Source organism: Megascapheus bottae, chromosome 6, assembly GCF_031878675.1.
Source record: "Megascapheus bottae isolate mThoBot1 chromosome 6, mThoBot2.hap1, whole genome shotgun sequence".
Taxonomy (NCBI): Eukaryota; Metazoa; Chordata; class Mammalia; order Rodentia; family Geomyidae; genus Megascapheus; species Megascapheus bottae.
The window spans coordinates 19215867-19228599 of record NC_143514.1 but is presented as its reverse complement, the minus strand read 5'-3'; the positions used below and the strand labels follow the sequence as shown (position 1 = coordinate 19228599).

The following is a 12733-nucleotide window of genomic DNA, read 5'->3' as shown; positions in this document are numbered from 1 at the left end:
GCACTGTCAAACATATAGGAGATGAAATGTACAACAAGGTTTGGATTCCCTCCTAAATCAAATTATCCCTGAATTGAAGGAAAATACACACTCCAGCTATAAATTGGCAGGAAAAGTTTATGTGCAAATATCTTCAGAAAAAAGGATGACCTCCAGATCAGAGAAGGCTCCAAGAAGGTGGTTGGCCCATGGTGTTTGAGGCCCCACTGGGAAGCATGATGCAGACTGGGCATGGCCATGGAAAGAACCATGTGCTCCTGAGCCAGTGAGCTCCTGGCACAGAAGGAGCATCTTCTGCAGGAAGCAGCATTTGGACACAGAGACATAGAAAGAGGACGGCAATGACCTCGACACAATACATCTCCTCCCCCAGCACAGCTGTGGACAATGAAACAAGGACCCCAATCTCAGGAACACAGCCAAGAGGGAGTGACAGGGTTGGGCAGCCTGCACACTGGGAATCAATCAAGTTCAGGAACTTCAAAGGACTGGGATCAGTCAAGCTTCTCTCAGTAGACAGAGGCTATGTGGTTAGATGCAGTGCAAGAACAAGTAAGTGGAAGAGTTTGTGGAAGAAACAGGGATCTGAAGCTTCCAGAAGCTCAACTGCAGGAGGGTCTGATTATAAGGAAATAGTAGCCCTTGCAGAGAAGACAGAAGAAAGAACAAAGGATTGAGAAGATTGAGGCAGCAGTGCTGGTAGTCAGGCCAGAGGGTCACAGGTGCAGACAGATCCTGCCTGTGAGCCTTGCCATTATGGGGCTCTTACTTGTTACCCCAGGTGGCCAGTTTTAAAAACAAAGGCTTTCTGATACAGCGGTTGGTCTTCATGTAGGCAGAAATCTTCTTCAGTCCCTGAATTGGGAAAGAAAAGCAGAAGCTCAGGTCTGGGGATCACTGATCCAAGCAACTGCCCTCCAGAAGAAGCCTATGCATGGGAATCAAGCCCAGCCTGCTCAGCTCCCCAGTTCTGGGCAGGGAGCACTGGAGTTTCCTGCAATGAGAGGGAGGCTGGACATTGGGCAAGGTACTGTACATGCAACATCCCCTAAAGGCTCACAAAATCCACTTGAGCCATGAGCTGGTGACTCAACACCTGTAATCCCCTTTATTCAAGAGGCTGAGATCGTGATTTGAAGACATCCACCTATGAAAGTCCCCAAGACACTTATCTTCAATTAATCACCAGGAAAACAAGAAATGGAGCTGTGGCTCAAAGTGGCAGAGTACAAGCTTGAGCAGAAAAATCTCAGGGACAGCACTGGGAAACTGAGTTCAAGCCCCATGACTAACAAAATGAAAACAACTAAAACAATCCGCTCAACATTCCTGCAGGATAAAACCTGTCTTCATCACTAATCAGAAAAGAACCTAAGGTCTATAGAGATCAAACAACTCCCTTCAGGGTACAGAGCTATCTGTCTGTCACTGTGCTTTCTGTGCTCATTCCTCTTCCCTTCCCACAGGGAGGTTCTCCTTTACAAGTAAGTTTCTGCACATCTGCATCTGCACACTGGAGAAAGGACCTAGAAGAACAAAGGAGCTGAGAACTTGTCAGCATTGCATGGAAGAGAGACAAGGTCTCACCCCCCAACCCAGCAAACCTTGAGTGAAAGTGTTGAAGGTGGAAGAAGACCTACAAGGAAAGATAGAACAGGCTCCTGACCAGTCCTCTGAGAGCAGAATGTTCAAATTTCTCTACCTAATACGTGAATCCAATCTCACTGTGCCTCCACCCGACCTTATAGCCAGCCATAATACAGGGACTGGGCCAAATGACAGTTAGTTAGTTGTGTTGTGTGACTACTTAACCAAGGTTCAGCTCCCAGGTAATTCAAAAGAATTCAGAGATACAAGGACTGCCTAGACCCAACAAGCCAGACCCAGAAGACCATGCTGCAGCTATCCCTCTCCCAAGTCAAGCTAACTCTTAAACAGCCCAAGGTCAAGCCTGGAACAGAATTGAAGTTGATAAGAACTTGCTGAGAACAGAACTCATTTATCAGAGGGGAGGACAGGAGAATGGATTTTGAGCAGACACAATTGTTACAAAGATGCCTCCAACTCCCAAATCTCTATGAAAGTAGGCTTTGTTTGTATTAAACTAATGAACTCTGAGAATATCATTATTAACTGTTGCCTGAGCTTTAGACTGTGCTGTCAGAACCCAGGTGGTGTTTCTGGCACTTTCTTCTATACTTATTTTCAGATTAGGGCGAGAGAGCTCTTTATATGTTGCATTAGGCCTGACCTAGTGTCTCATTCACAGGAGAAGGCCAGAAAATAGAAAGGAAATTTAGCCAGGTGTTCACATTATTGTATTCTTAGCTACTAGAGATACTGATATTGGAGGGTTAAGATTCAAAACCAGCCCAGCAAGAAAGTCTCTTACTTCCAATCAACTCCCAGGAAACTGGAGGTGGAGCTGTAGCTCAGAAGTGGTACAGCACTAGCCTTCAGCAAAAAAAAAGCTCAGTTCTCAGGCCCTAAATTCAAGCCCCATAAGCCAAAAAAATAAAATGTGTGTGAGCCTCTCAAGCAACATAGGAGCAACAGAAGAGCGACAAAAAGTCCCCACCAGAAAAACTGAAGATAAATTCCTTCACCAAGAGCCCCACATAGATCCTCAGTCAAGCAGCAACCACAGTGCCTCCTTATTGGTGGAAATAACTGTGTGAAAATCCTCCTGCAGAGTAACAGTGACAATTGTCCATGTTGCTTGATACTTCTCATTTGATCTCAGCTTGTCTCACCCTACTAAATGACTCCTGCATACACTTTTGTTCTCCTTCTCCAAGGACCTGTGCAGGAAACCCGGGCTGCATAAGGCCTTCTACTACAAATGAGGGACAGCCATTAACTATTACCCTAGACTAAGCCTGAGGCTCACCACAGCCTCCCTTGGCAATGGCGATTTTGAATGAGTTCACCCTCTACAGCCTCAGGATCCTAATCTGTCCAGTGAGATAGATTTCTCTACCACCCGACAGAGATGCTGTAATGATAAACTTGGCTCAACAGATGCAAGCTGCCAAGCACAGGGACTGGCAAAAAGCCAGCACTCGGTAAACCCTCATTATTTATGGATTTTCCAATCCTGGGGCTTGAACGAAGGCCTTGGACTTTCTCAGGGCTAGAGCTCCACCACTTAAGCCACAGTGCCACTTCCAGCTTTTTTTATGTATGTGGTACTGAGGAATCAGATCCGGGTCTTGGTGCACGCTAGGCAAGCACTCTACCACTAGGCCAAACTCCTGGCCCCTAACCTCCTTATTTTTCACTCAGCTCCAAGACTAGGGAAGCAGTGGGGAAAGGAGGAAGGGAAGTTCATCCCTGAGGAAGGAGGATGGGAGCCATCACCTCAAAGCGGGAAATGAAGTCCTTCAGGTTGGGGAACGCATCCAGACACTTGGGTTCAAACACTCGATGAACATCAAGGACATCATAAGCCAGGAAATCCACAAAGGTGATCTGCAGGAACAGAGAGTGGGTGAAATCTCAAAGTGTGTGAAAGTAGACAAGCGCTCCTCCCTGTGACCCCCTTCCTTACCTTGTTGCCTGCAAACCATGGCCGCTTGCCCAGGAACTGTGAGAGGAGCTTCATCTTGTCAGGAAGGCCCTCCAAGAACTCAGGCCTCAGCTTTTCCTGAGGAAGAAAACAGCTGTCAGGACCCTTACACCAAAGTCCCTCCATAGGGCATTGTTGTGTGTGCCAGCGTTAGAGAATTAAGAAGCAAATACTAAAAACCCCAGGAGGGAAATTCTATCTAGTGGGTGGCAAAAGTATTGGTGAATATTGGCATATTTTCAGGAAAGTTGGAGATGTTTTGAACTCCATGTGTATGTGAACACAAAGGCTTGCCAGCACTGGGTTTGAACTCAAAGGTTAGTTATTGTCCCTTAATTTTTTACTCAAGACTAGCACTCAACCTCATGAGCCACCGCAGCTGCATTTCCATGCTTTTGAGGTAAACTGGAGATAAAAGTCTTTACAAAGGGTCGGGAGTTTGGCCTAGTGGTTAAAGTGCTTGCCTAGCATGCACGAAGACCCGGGTTCGATTTCTTGGTACCACATGCATAGACAAAAGCCGGAAATGGTGCTGAGGCTCAAGTGGTAGAGCGCTAGCCTTGAGAAAGTCCAAGGACAGGGCTCAGGCCCTGAGCTCAAGCCCAGGACTGGCAAAAAAAAAAAGTCTTCACAAGCCAGACACCAGTAGTCCTAGCTATTCTGGAGGCTGAGATCTGAAGATCATGGTTCAAAGCCAGCCCAGGCACAAAAGTCCATGAGACTCTTATCTCCAGTTAATCACCAGAGAACACAAGTGGCATGAGGTCTCAGGAAGAAGAATGGTAGCCTTGAGCTGATAGGCTCAGGGAAAGTACCCAGGCCCAGAGTTCAAGCCCCACCACCAAAAAAGAAAAAAGTCTTCCCTGGCTTCCTGCTGGCTCTAACTTCAAACTACAATCATGAGATCTCAGCCTCCTGAGTAGTAAGCTATAGTCATGAGCAAACAGAATGATTGCTCTTAGGAGGAAGAAAGAAAGGGGATTGTGATCCTCTGGCTGGCCCTGGGATGACCGTTCAAGACAATGGTCTTTATTCTTACTGGTTTAAGGGCACAGCTCTGGGAAACAGTTGGATAAATGGCTGAAGTCCAGAGTGCATTACTTTCCACTGCCATGTTCTCTTTTTAATGATTTGAGTTTTCTTATTCCAAAAACAGAAAGATAAAAAGAAAGGGGCAGGGAGAAACACACTTGGGAGAGCCCATTGCACAAATAACGTTCACAGATTAAAGGGATTCTAAATACAAACTCTAAAGTCAAACAACCGAATTTCAAAACTTCTGAGTCGAAGCTATTCCTAAGATTGGGCAACTGATTCTGTTGATTTGACCCAATTTGGGGATCATGATGGCCAATCCATGACTGTAGTCAGAAATGATAAGGAGTTCAGATGACAATGTGCCAGTGTTTGGATATAGAGATCCCCTCTGGAATACTTGTGTGTTAAACATGACATTTGAAAAATGATGTAAAAATCGAAGTTAATGAATTATTTAATTTTTTTAAAAAAGAGTTCAGATGACAAATAAGATCAGCATGCATGTGAGCCCAGTTTAAATCCTGTGGCAAACTCTGCCAGATGCAGCACAGTTGGGAAACTCACATAGTCAGGATTGTAGCAGAGCTCGACATGCTGAATGCGGATGTCCCAAACCTGGTTCTCCAATATATCTATGCGAATGTTCTCCTCTTCTGTCTCCCCACCTGCAACCACGGAGAGGCATCCTCACCATCCTGCCCCAGCCAAGCCCATACACCCAGCAGCCAGCCCCGCCCCCCCATACACCCAGCCCCCCCCATACACCCAGCAGCCAGCCCCACTCACACAGGTTGTGCTTGCGGGCAATGTAGCGCAGGATGGCGTTGCTCTGGGTGATCCTGTGAGCTCCATCAATCAAGTAGGGCAGCTGGATGACAAGCAGGGAAGATCACTAGGGGGCCCAGGACCTAGCAGCCCTTCCCACATAAACATGGTGAGCCCACATAAACACACTGCAGAATGAATGCAAGAGCTGGAGCACAGGGCATCACAGAAGACCACAGAGAGCCAGGAAAGAGAGGAGGGGAGCAGAAGCACTGATCCTAGAAGCTCTGGGCTGGGCAAGCAGAGGAGGGAAGGAAGGAGGGGGAGGCCACCCTTCCCTAGACCACCCCTTCCCCTGCACCTACATTGGGGAAGTCCAGGCCCAGCTTGAATTTCTCACTCAGCCACTGGCTTCTGTCATAATCAGGAGCTGTGGTGGACAAGATCAAGTGAAAACAAACCTCCCTCAGTCTAGCTTTCCTTCCCCAGGACCCCTGAGGCAGTGGATTTGAGTCTGACCAGCTCTGGCCCACATTCCAAAGCTCTGGGGTGGGAGGTAAAGGATGCTGTGGGTGCTGAGGGATCCCTGCACCAGGTTCACAAAAGGTTTAGGCCAGTGCTAGGCAACTCCACCCAACTGCAGACAAAGGGGCCCCAACCCTCCATTCTCAGCCCCTGGTAATGGAATACCAAATCGCCCCCTCCAGGGTTTAGGAAGGGACAGGCCCTAGGTGCAGGTGGAGGAGCCCTGCAGAGCTGATCAACAAGTGGTCACAGAATGGATGGCTGGTTACCAATGGGCAAGAGTTTGGTAAAAGGCTGTCCAAGAAGTGTCCTTACCATCTCCCATGGTGTATAGCTTCTCCTCATAGCTTGAGTCTGTGTATTCCAGGAGCAGGCGGATGGCGTGAACAAACTGGGAGAGTTGGCAGGTGACAGAGGTCAGCAGGGGGTCTATGTGCCATCCCCTCCCCCAGGTGTGCATAGTCTACACCTACAATCACCTGCACTACACATGCGTGTGGTTGTATGTATGTAAGAGAAAGGGAGAGAGAGAGAGAGAGAGAGAGAGAGAGAGAGAGAGAGAGAGAGAGAGAGAGAGAGAGAGAGAGGACTTGTGTGCTGAGGCGTACAATACTGAAATCCAGAAAGCCTTCAGAAAATCTGGATCTAGAATCTACCCACTCATCTCATCTTTCGCTGTGTCTTGCTAAGAGCCCACCCATGCAGAAGTAAGACAGCACGCGGACCCCTTACCCCGCGGATGTCCCAGTAACCCAGCGTCATGGGCATGGTGCTGCTTCCACAGGTACTGTGTCTAAGCCTAGTGCTCTCAGCAGGACAGGGCTCTGACTGCCTCTGAGCACCACCAGCCAGGGCCTGGGTCTAGGGACAGACCTGCCCTGCTTCCTGGCCCCTCCTCCCCATGCACTGGCCCTCCTCTTGAAGCCAATGAACCTCTTGGATAGGAAACTAGGAAAGTAGCCAGTGACTTCTGCTGTCTCATCATCCAGAGTTCAGGGAGCCAAGCGTGGGTGTCCAGAAGCCAAAGGCACAGGTTACCTGGCCTGCTCCCCAAAATCCTGACAGAGACTTCCCCAAACCCCAGCCCCTTCCTTCCCTGGCCCCATAGGGACCTAACAGCCTTTTGAAGACTGGCAAGATGCATAACAACAAAGCATTCTCACCTTAACCCTTTCCAGTTGTTTGTTCATTGCTCTAACCTGGAGAGATTCCTTGGGCAGAGCTGCTAAGGTTTAGTAAAATAATAATAATAATAATAATAATAATAATAATAATAATAATAAAGGGCATGCCAGGCAACCTGAGGAGAGGGGTAGGTTGGGAAACATGAAGGAGAATGATGGAAGGTATGGCCTTAACATATATACTACTCAGAACTGCCATGTTATATTGAAACTCTCTTGAATACACTTAAAGATAATTTAAAGGGAGGATATCTCTAACCTGAGAATTTAATTCAGCATCTATTACTAACAGAATAAGAGTTTAACCAATCAGAAAGTTTTTTATTTATTTTTGTTTTTTACAAACCATGAAAAGAATTTGAAGTGACACCACTAAAACTGGAATATAATTTGCTTAATGACTATTATTGAGGTGGTCAGAGGATATTCTAGGTATTAAAGAAATACTTGTAACACTAATGAACAAGAAGGACTGTGAGGTGCTCCCAGCACCAGGGACTGAAGTCAGCTGACAGAATCTCACCCTGGCAACAAAGTGTCCTGGGGTGCAGAGCTCACAATCCAGTTGTGAGCTACCCTGGAAGATCTTAAGAGCTCCTGGGGCCAGACTCCTCTTCTCCTTCTAAGGATGTCTCTCTGGCCAGAAGAGTGCCTGTAGGTAGCACACAGAACCACAGGAAGACCAGGGTCAGACTCTCAGCTGTCTAGGTCCTTGGGTTCCAGCCCTGGTCCAGATCCCTGACCTTCTGTGCTTTTCCTATGGTGGGTGCAGGTGAGGGGGGTTCAAATATCCTTTATGTCTCTGAGATGTCAGACCTAGGATAAAACCTCCACAAGCACATTATCTTAACAAGAACATTTCTCTATCTGCCAGCCTCCTTTCAAACAGAAGCTTGTTTCAAAACCAAGAGGTATGCGATCAATTGTCTGGGGTTGGCTTTGCCTTGCCTCAAAGAACTTAATGGCTAGAAGAACCTGTAATGCCCAAGTCTCGGGACGACCACCAAGGAGACCACCAAGAGTCAAATGTCCCGAAATGCAAAAGCAGGGCTTTATTCATGCGGGCTATAGCTTGGGCCCCCGTCCTACACACCCATACAGTGGTAGCTTAGGAGGAAGCCCTGAGCTAAAATTTTACAGGGCTTTTAAAGGCAAAGACCACAGATTTACATCAACACAGCAATCAGCTATTTGAGTGAGATAAGGTGGGGGATAGTGACATTTCAGAACCATGGGAGCTAAGGGAGTCCTTATTAGCTGTCTGCGGGTAGTTTTATGGATTAGAAAACAAATGCCCTCCCTGAATTTACACGAGTTCTGATTAATTTTAACACAGACAGTTCAGTTTCTGGGAATTATGGCACCACAATTCTCTTTCTTTAATTTATGTGCGCTTTAGGGTCACTCATAGTTTATATAAACATCAAGATGGTTATGATGGTTGCTGCCTCAGAATTGGGGCACTTTTTAGCTCATTCCCCACTTTTTCTTTTTTTCTTTTTTTGCCTAGTCAAACCCTTGTCTCATTTACCTGAGTATAAACGGGGTTATACCAGGTGTGTAGGATTATCAATTTTGTAACTCTGATCCTCTTTGTTTTACTAAGGACATCATTGCATTAATTACACACTGGCCAATTATCAGTAACATTAAAATAATCACCAGAGGGTCAATAATGGCTGAGGATTAGGGAAGTTGGCCTGGGGGACCAGTTTTACAACCTCTCATATGATCCTTGGGACTCCTGTCTCTCCCTTTCTCACTCATCTAGTCTCCTCTTTACAGCTGTCAGCCTATGTTTTATTACTCCAGTGTGGTTTGCTCAAAAGCAACATTCTTCTTCTAGGGTGACACTCAAATATTTAGGAACAATATATCTAGTCCTCATCTATTCAGCTAGGGAGCGCAGTGAGTCCGTGAGCTTGTCGATTGATTTATGCATACATCTTAGGTCAGCGTCTGTTTGGGACCCAAGAATGTCCATTTCTCTGGGAGTCTGAAAGTCCAGAATCCTCACAAGCTGTCTTCACCTAGGAGTGATGAACCCAGTAGCTCTTTCCTGCTACCTTCCCAGTGGTTGGATGGGAATCACAGTGTAAGTTCACTTGAGTGCCAGGGTACTGGAAACCAGACGATGAACATGTCTCCAGATCAACTTGTAAGGCCTGTAAAGACTCTAGGCTGTTCAGCACTGGATGGAAAATTCCCTTCACCCATCCAGAGTCACCATAAAGGCTGCAAAAACCTAGGGGACTTTGAACTTAGCAGAGACAGATTGTCCTACCACCAAGGGTTTAGTTCCAGTCCTCTCAGGAAGAGACTGTGGGGTGGTGGTGGCATCAGGCAGGACAGAATGTGTAGTAGCAGCCTCATCTCTCAGCAGCTCCAATGGAACGTCACACCTCCTGCTGGTCACCTGCAAATTTCTGCACAGACTGGTTAAAGAAGCTTCACCTAAGGCCTGACTTTGCCAGTGATTCCCTGGTTGCTTTACCTGAGCACACTCATTTTTGCAGGCTGGCACCCCATTGGTTTTTAGGACAAGATAGGGTTGAGATTCCAAAGTAATACCAGGGTGACAACTTTTACTAACCAGATTTCCTTTAAACAAGGCTAGGATTCTCTAGACAGGTACAGGAGACTTGAAACTGTAAACATTTTCCGTAAGTGCAGATTCTACTCTTGCACATCTTTTAATGCTCTTTCCCATGCCTCTAACTTATCCTGTCTTACTTTCCAAAAATGACTCTGATCCCTTCATCTTAAGGGGTTGATGGATGAAGATACATCTTCTGTAACTTCTTCCAGCTGACTCAGGGACGTTGTTTCTATACCTAGCCAGGGATGCTAAAACCTTAGCCTATTTACCAAGAGGTTGCCAAGATTACATATCAGGAGCAATATTTTACTCCAAATTGGAGATCATATAAAACATTTAACAACTGCACTAACTTTTTCTTTGGCTACAACAATGTAGTTTGTTTAGAACCCATTTGCAAAGGCATTTTCCTGATTGTCCGGGGAGCTTAATCTCTGTGACTCTAACTATGCTTCAGTTTCCAGTATAGGCCTAGACAGACCAATAGGGACACAGAATCAGGTCCACAAACTTTCCTGTATTTGTGGCTGGTGTCAAGTCAAAATTCGCTCACTTAGAGCTTTGAGCAAATACGGGGGAGGGTTGGGGTCAAGATTGTAAACAACCCACTATTACAGACGATTGACAAGTTCCTGCTCAGTAGACATGGACATTAGTAAGGCATGCTTACAAACTATTCCATGACCTCCTGAATCTGATTAATTTTGAATGGCCAAGCACAAGTGACTCTAGGATCCTCTAGGATCTGACACCATCTCTGCCATCCAAGCAGTGGCTTAATGCATCTGGGTGCTTGGAGTGTCTCTTCACACAAGATTAAATGTGCCATTGGCATTTCACTTGGTTGGTTGCTGGACTTGAACTCAGGGTCAGTGTTGTCCCTTAGCTCTCCAGCTCAAGGCTAGCACTCTGCCACTTTGAGCTCCAAGGCAACTCTGCCTCACTAGCACTCTGCTGCCAGATTAGATGCCACAGTATCACAGGGACTTTGCTTTGCCCGGGCTGGCTCAGAACTGCCTGGGCTGGCTCAGAACTGCAGTTTTCCCATCAATGAGTCCTACAAAAGGCCACTTTACTCCAATTAGAAGGAACAAGGTGATCAGCACAGAAATAGTCTCTAAACATGTTCTTACCTGGAACTTGGTAAGGGCCAAAATTACATCTGATTAAGAATCTGCTGTCCTTCTCCATAGGCCAGCTGGAAATTGCTGTGAAGAGACTTACAACAGAAGCTAAAATAGCAATTAAGCAATCATTTTGGTAGTCCTAATTTTCCTTTTTTCTCTTTCTTGAAATAAACATTTAGGACAACTTCACTTTCAAATTTTGTTCAGAAACCCATTTCTAATTTTCTTTAAAACTTTTGCTGATATTTGCTTAAACACTTAACACTTTAGCCTTTATTTGCATTTGAAAAACCTTTAAGGGCTCAACACACTCCCTTTGCCTCCAGGCCTCCTTTTAGAAGAGGCTTTTTTTTTCTTTTCTGCAGTTTAGGTCACTGCCTAGAATTCCAACAACAGTTTAAACTCAAATAAGTTTTTCCTTAATGCAAGAACTGCAAACATCATCAGTGTACCAAAAGTCCAGACTTAGTTTCCTTCTTTTTCTAAAATGCATCCAATTGCAATCCAGTAGCATGAAACCAAATCATAAGGAGATACACCTTGAAACATTCCTTTGAAAACCCTTTGCCCCAATTTAATGTATTTTAGGGGGCAGTTTAAGAAATACTAATCACATCACCTACATTTTACCATCAGATTTCCAGTGTCAGTCTGCAAGGAAAAAGGATGAAGAGGGTCCACTCAGTCCATCTGACCAGGCTTTGTGCCAGCTTACGTCTTCCACCATGCGTGGACCCTCTTTTAGGGCCTTTTCCACCATGGGAACCCAGAGCTGCACCTTTTCCAGTTCACCTCTCACCCCCAAAGATGGCCACACAGGACTATCCTAAGTTTTCCCTGTCCTTTCTCTTGGCATTTGATTACCTAAACAGTTTGAAAAGATAGACAGGCAATGTTTCTGACATTGATAAACAAATTCACATTTAAATTTCTGGTACTTGTCTCTAAACTTTAACTCAAGGTATTAAATTCCAAATTCCCTAATGCCTCTAGGCTAAACAAGATACAATGTTTACAATGTAAACAGCTCTATGCATTACAATTAAACCAGATCTTTTTTTAATGCAGATTTCAGAATCTTTAAAAAAAAAAAACCCTATTAACCAGTTCCTCTTTAAAATAATGCAATAATCCCTTGAGATGTTGTAAAGCATTCAAACCTAATAATTTTCCTGAAGTTTAGACTTAGATTTACCCAATTGCCTTTGTGTTTCAAGTATGAGCTCATCCATTGTTTTACATAGCATGCTGACAATTTAACCTTGAACACACACACACATTCATATTCAAAGATCTTAAAGAGCGCAAAATTAACATCGGCCATTCATTTTCCAGAAGCTTTAGTGTCAAGAGAGTTTTGCCAATCTTACTCTTGCAGGTGAGAACCAGGTTCAAAACAAAACTTTTTTCAAGGCAACTTAATTATATAAGGAATTTAACAAATGGGGGTAGGGACAGAGGCAGAATCATAAAGGGCGTTGAAGAAATTCCAGTCCCTAGAGAGACTGGGAGAGAAAGGGCTGAGGGAATTAGTGGCTGTGGCAGAGAAAGTATATAATTAAAGAGAAACTGATGAACAACAATGCTCTTCAGCAAGAGCTATAGATAATCAAACTTTTGCAAAAATTCAACATCATCCAGGTCAGTTAATAGATCAGTCTGGAGACTAGGAACAATGTGTGTGTGTTGGGGGAGGGGGGGTGTCCATACATTATTTCAAAAGGAGTAAAGCCTAGCAGATAGGGAGAATTTCTAAATTGAGCAAAAGGAAGAAGTGACACCCAGTCCACGCCAGTCTCTAAGGACAATTTGGTTAAAGTCTCTTTTAGGGTCCGATTCATCCTTTTTACCTGTCCTGAACTCTGGGGTCGGTAAGCACAATGCAATGTCCAATCCTTCCCCAGTGCAGCAGCTATTCCCTGACTTT

At 45.3% G+C, this 12733-nt stretch overlaps 1 protein-coding gene across 1 annotated transcript; it reads right to left on the bottom strand.

The window, feature by feature from the left end:
* Positions 1-432: 432 nt before the first annotated feature.
* Positions 433-6760, bottom strand: LOC150061469 (glutathione S-transferase Mu 1-like). The gene is made up of 8 exons (XM_090334375.1): positions 6629-6760; positions 6212-6287; positions 5737-5801; positions 5393-5474; positions 5171-5271; positions 3551-3646; positions 3361-3471; positions 433-855 (listed from the first exon to the last, which is right to left on the bottom strand). Exons 1-8 carry the CDS (start codon positions 6662-6664, stop codon positions 766-768), a joined length of 657 nt encoding a protein of 218 aa, XP_090190501.1. The 5' UTR covers positions 6665-6760; the 3' UTR covers positions 433-765.
* Between the last annotated feature and the right edge of the window lie 5973 nt (positions 6761-12733).

Coding starts and splice junctions, on each gene's coding strand:
- LOC150061469 (XM_090334375.1), bottom strand. CDS start 6,664: ATGCCCATGACGCTGGGTTACTGGGACATCCGCGGG. Junction 6,288..6,628: donor GTTACTGGGACATCCGCGGG/GTAAGGGGTCCG, acceptor CAACTCTCCCAG/TTTGTTCACGCCATCCGCCT. Junction 5,272..5,392: donor TGCCCGCAAGCACAACCTGT/GTGAGTGGGGCT, acceptor CCGTGGTTGCAG/GTGGGGAGACAGAAGAGGAG.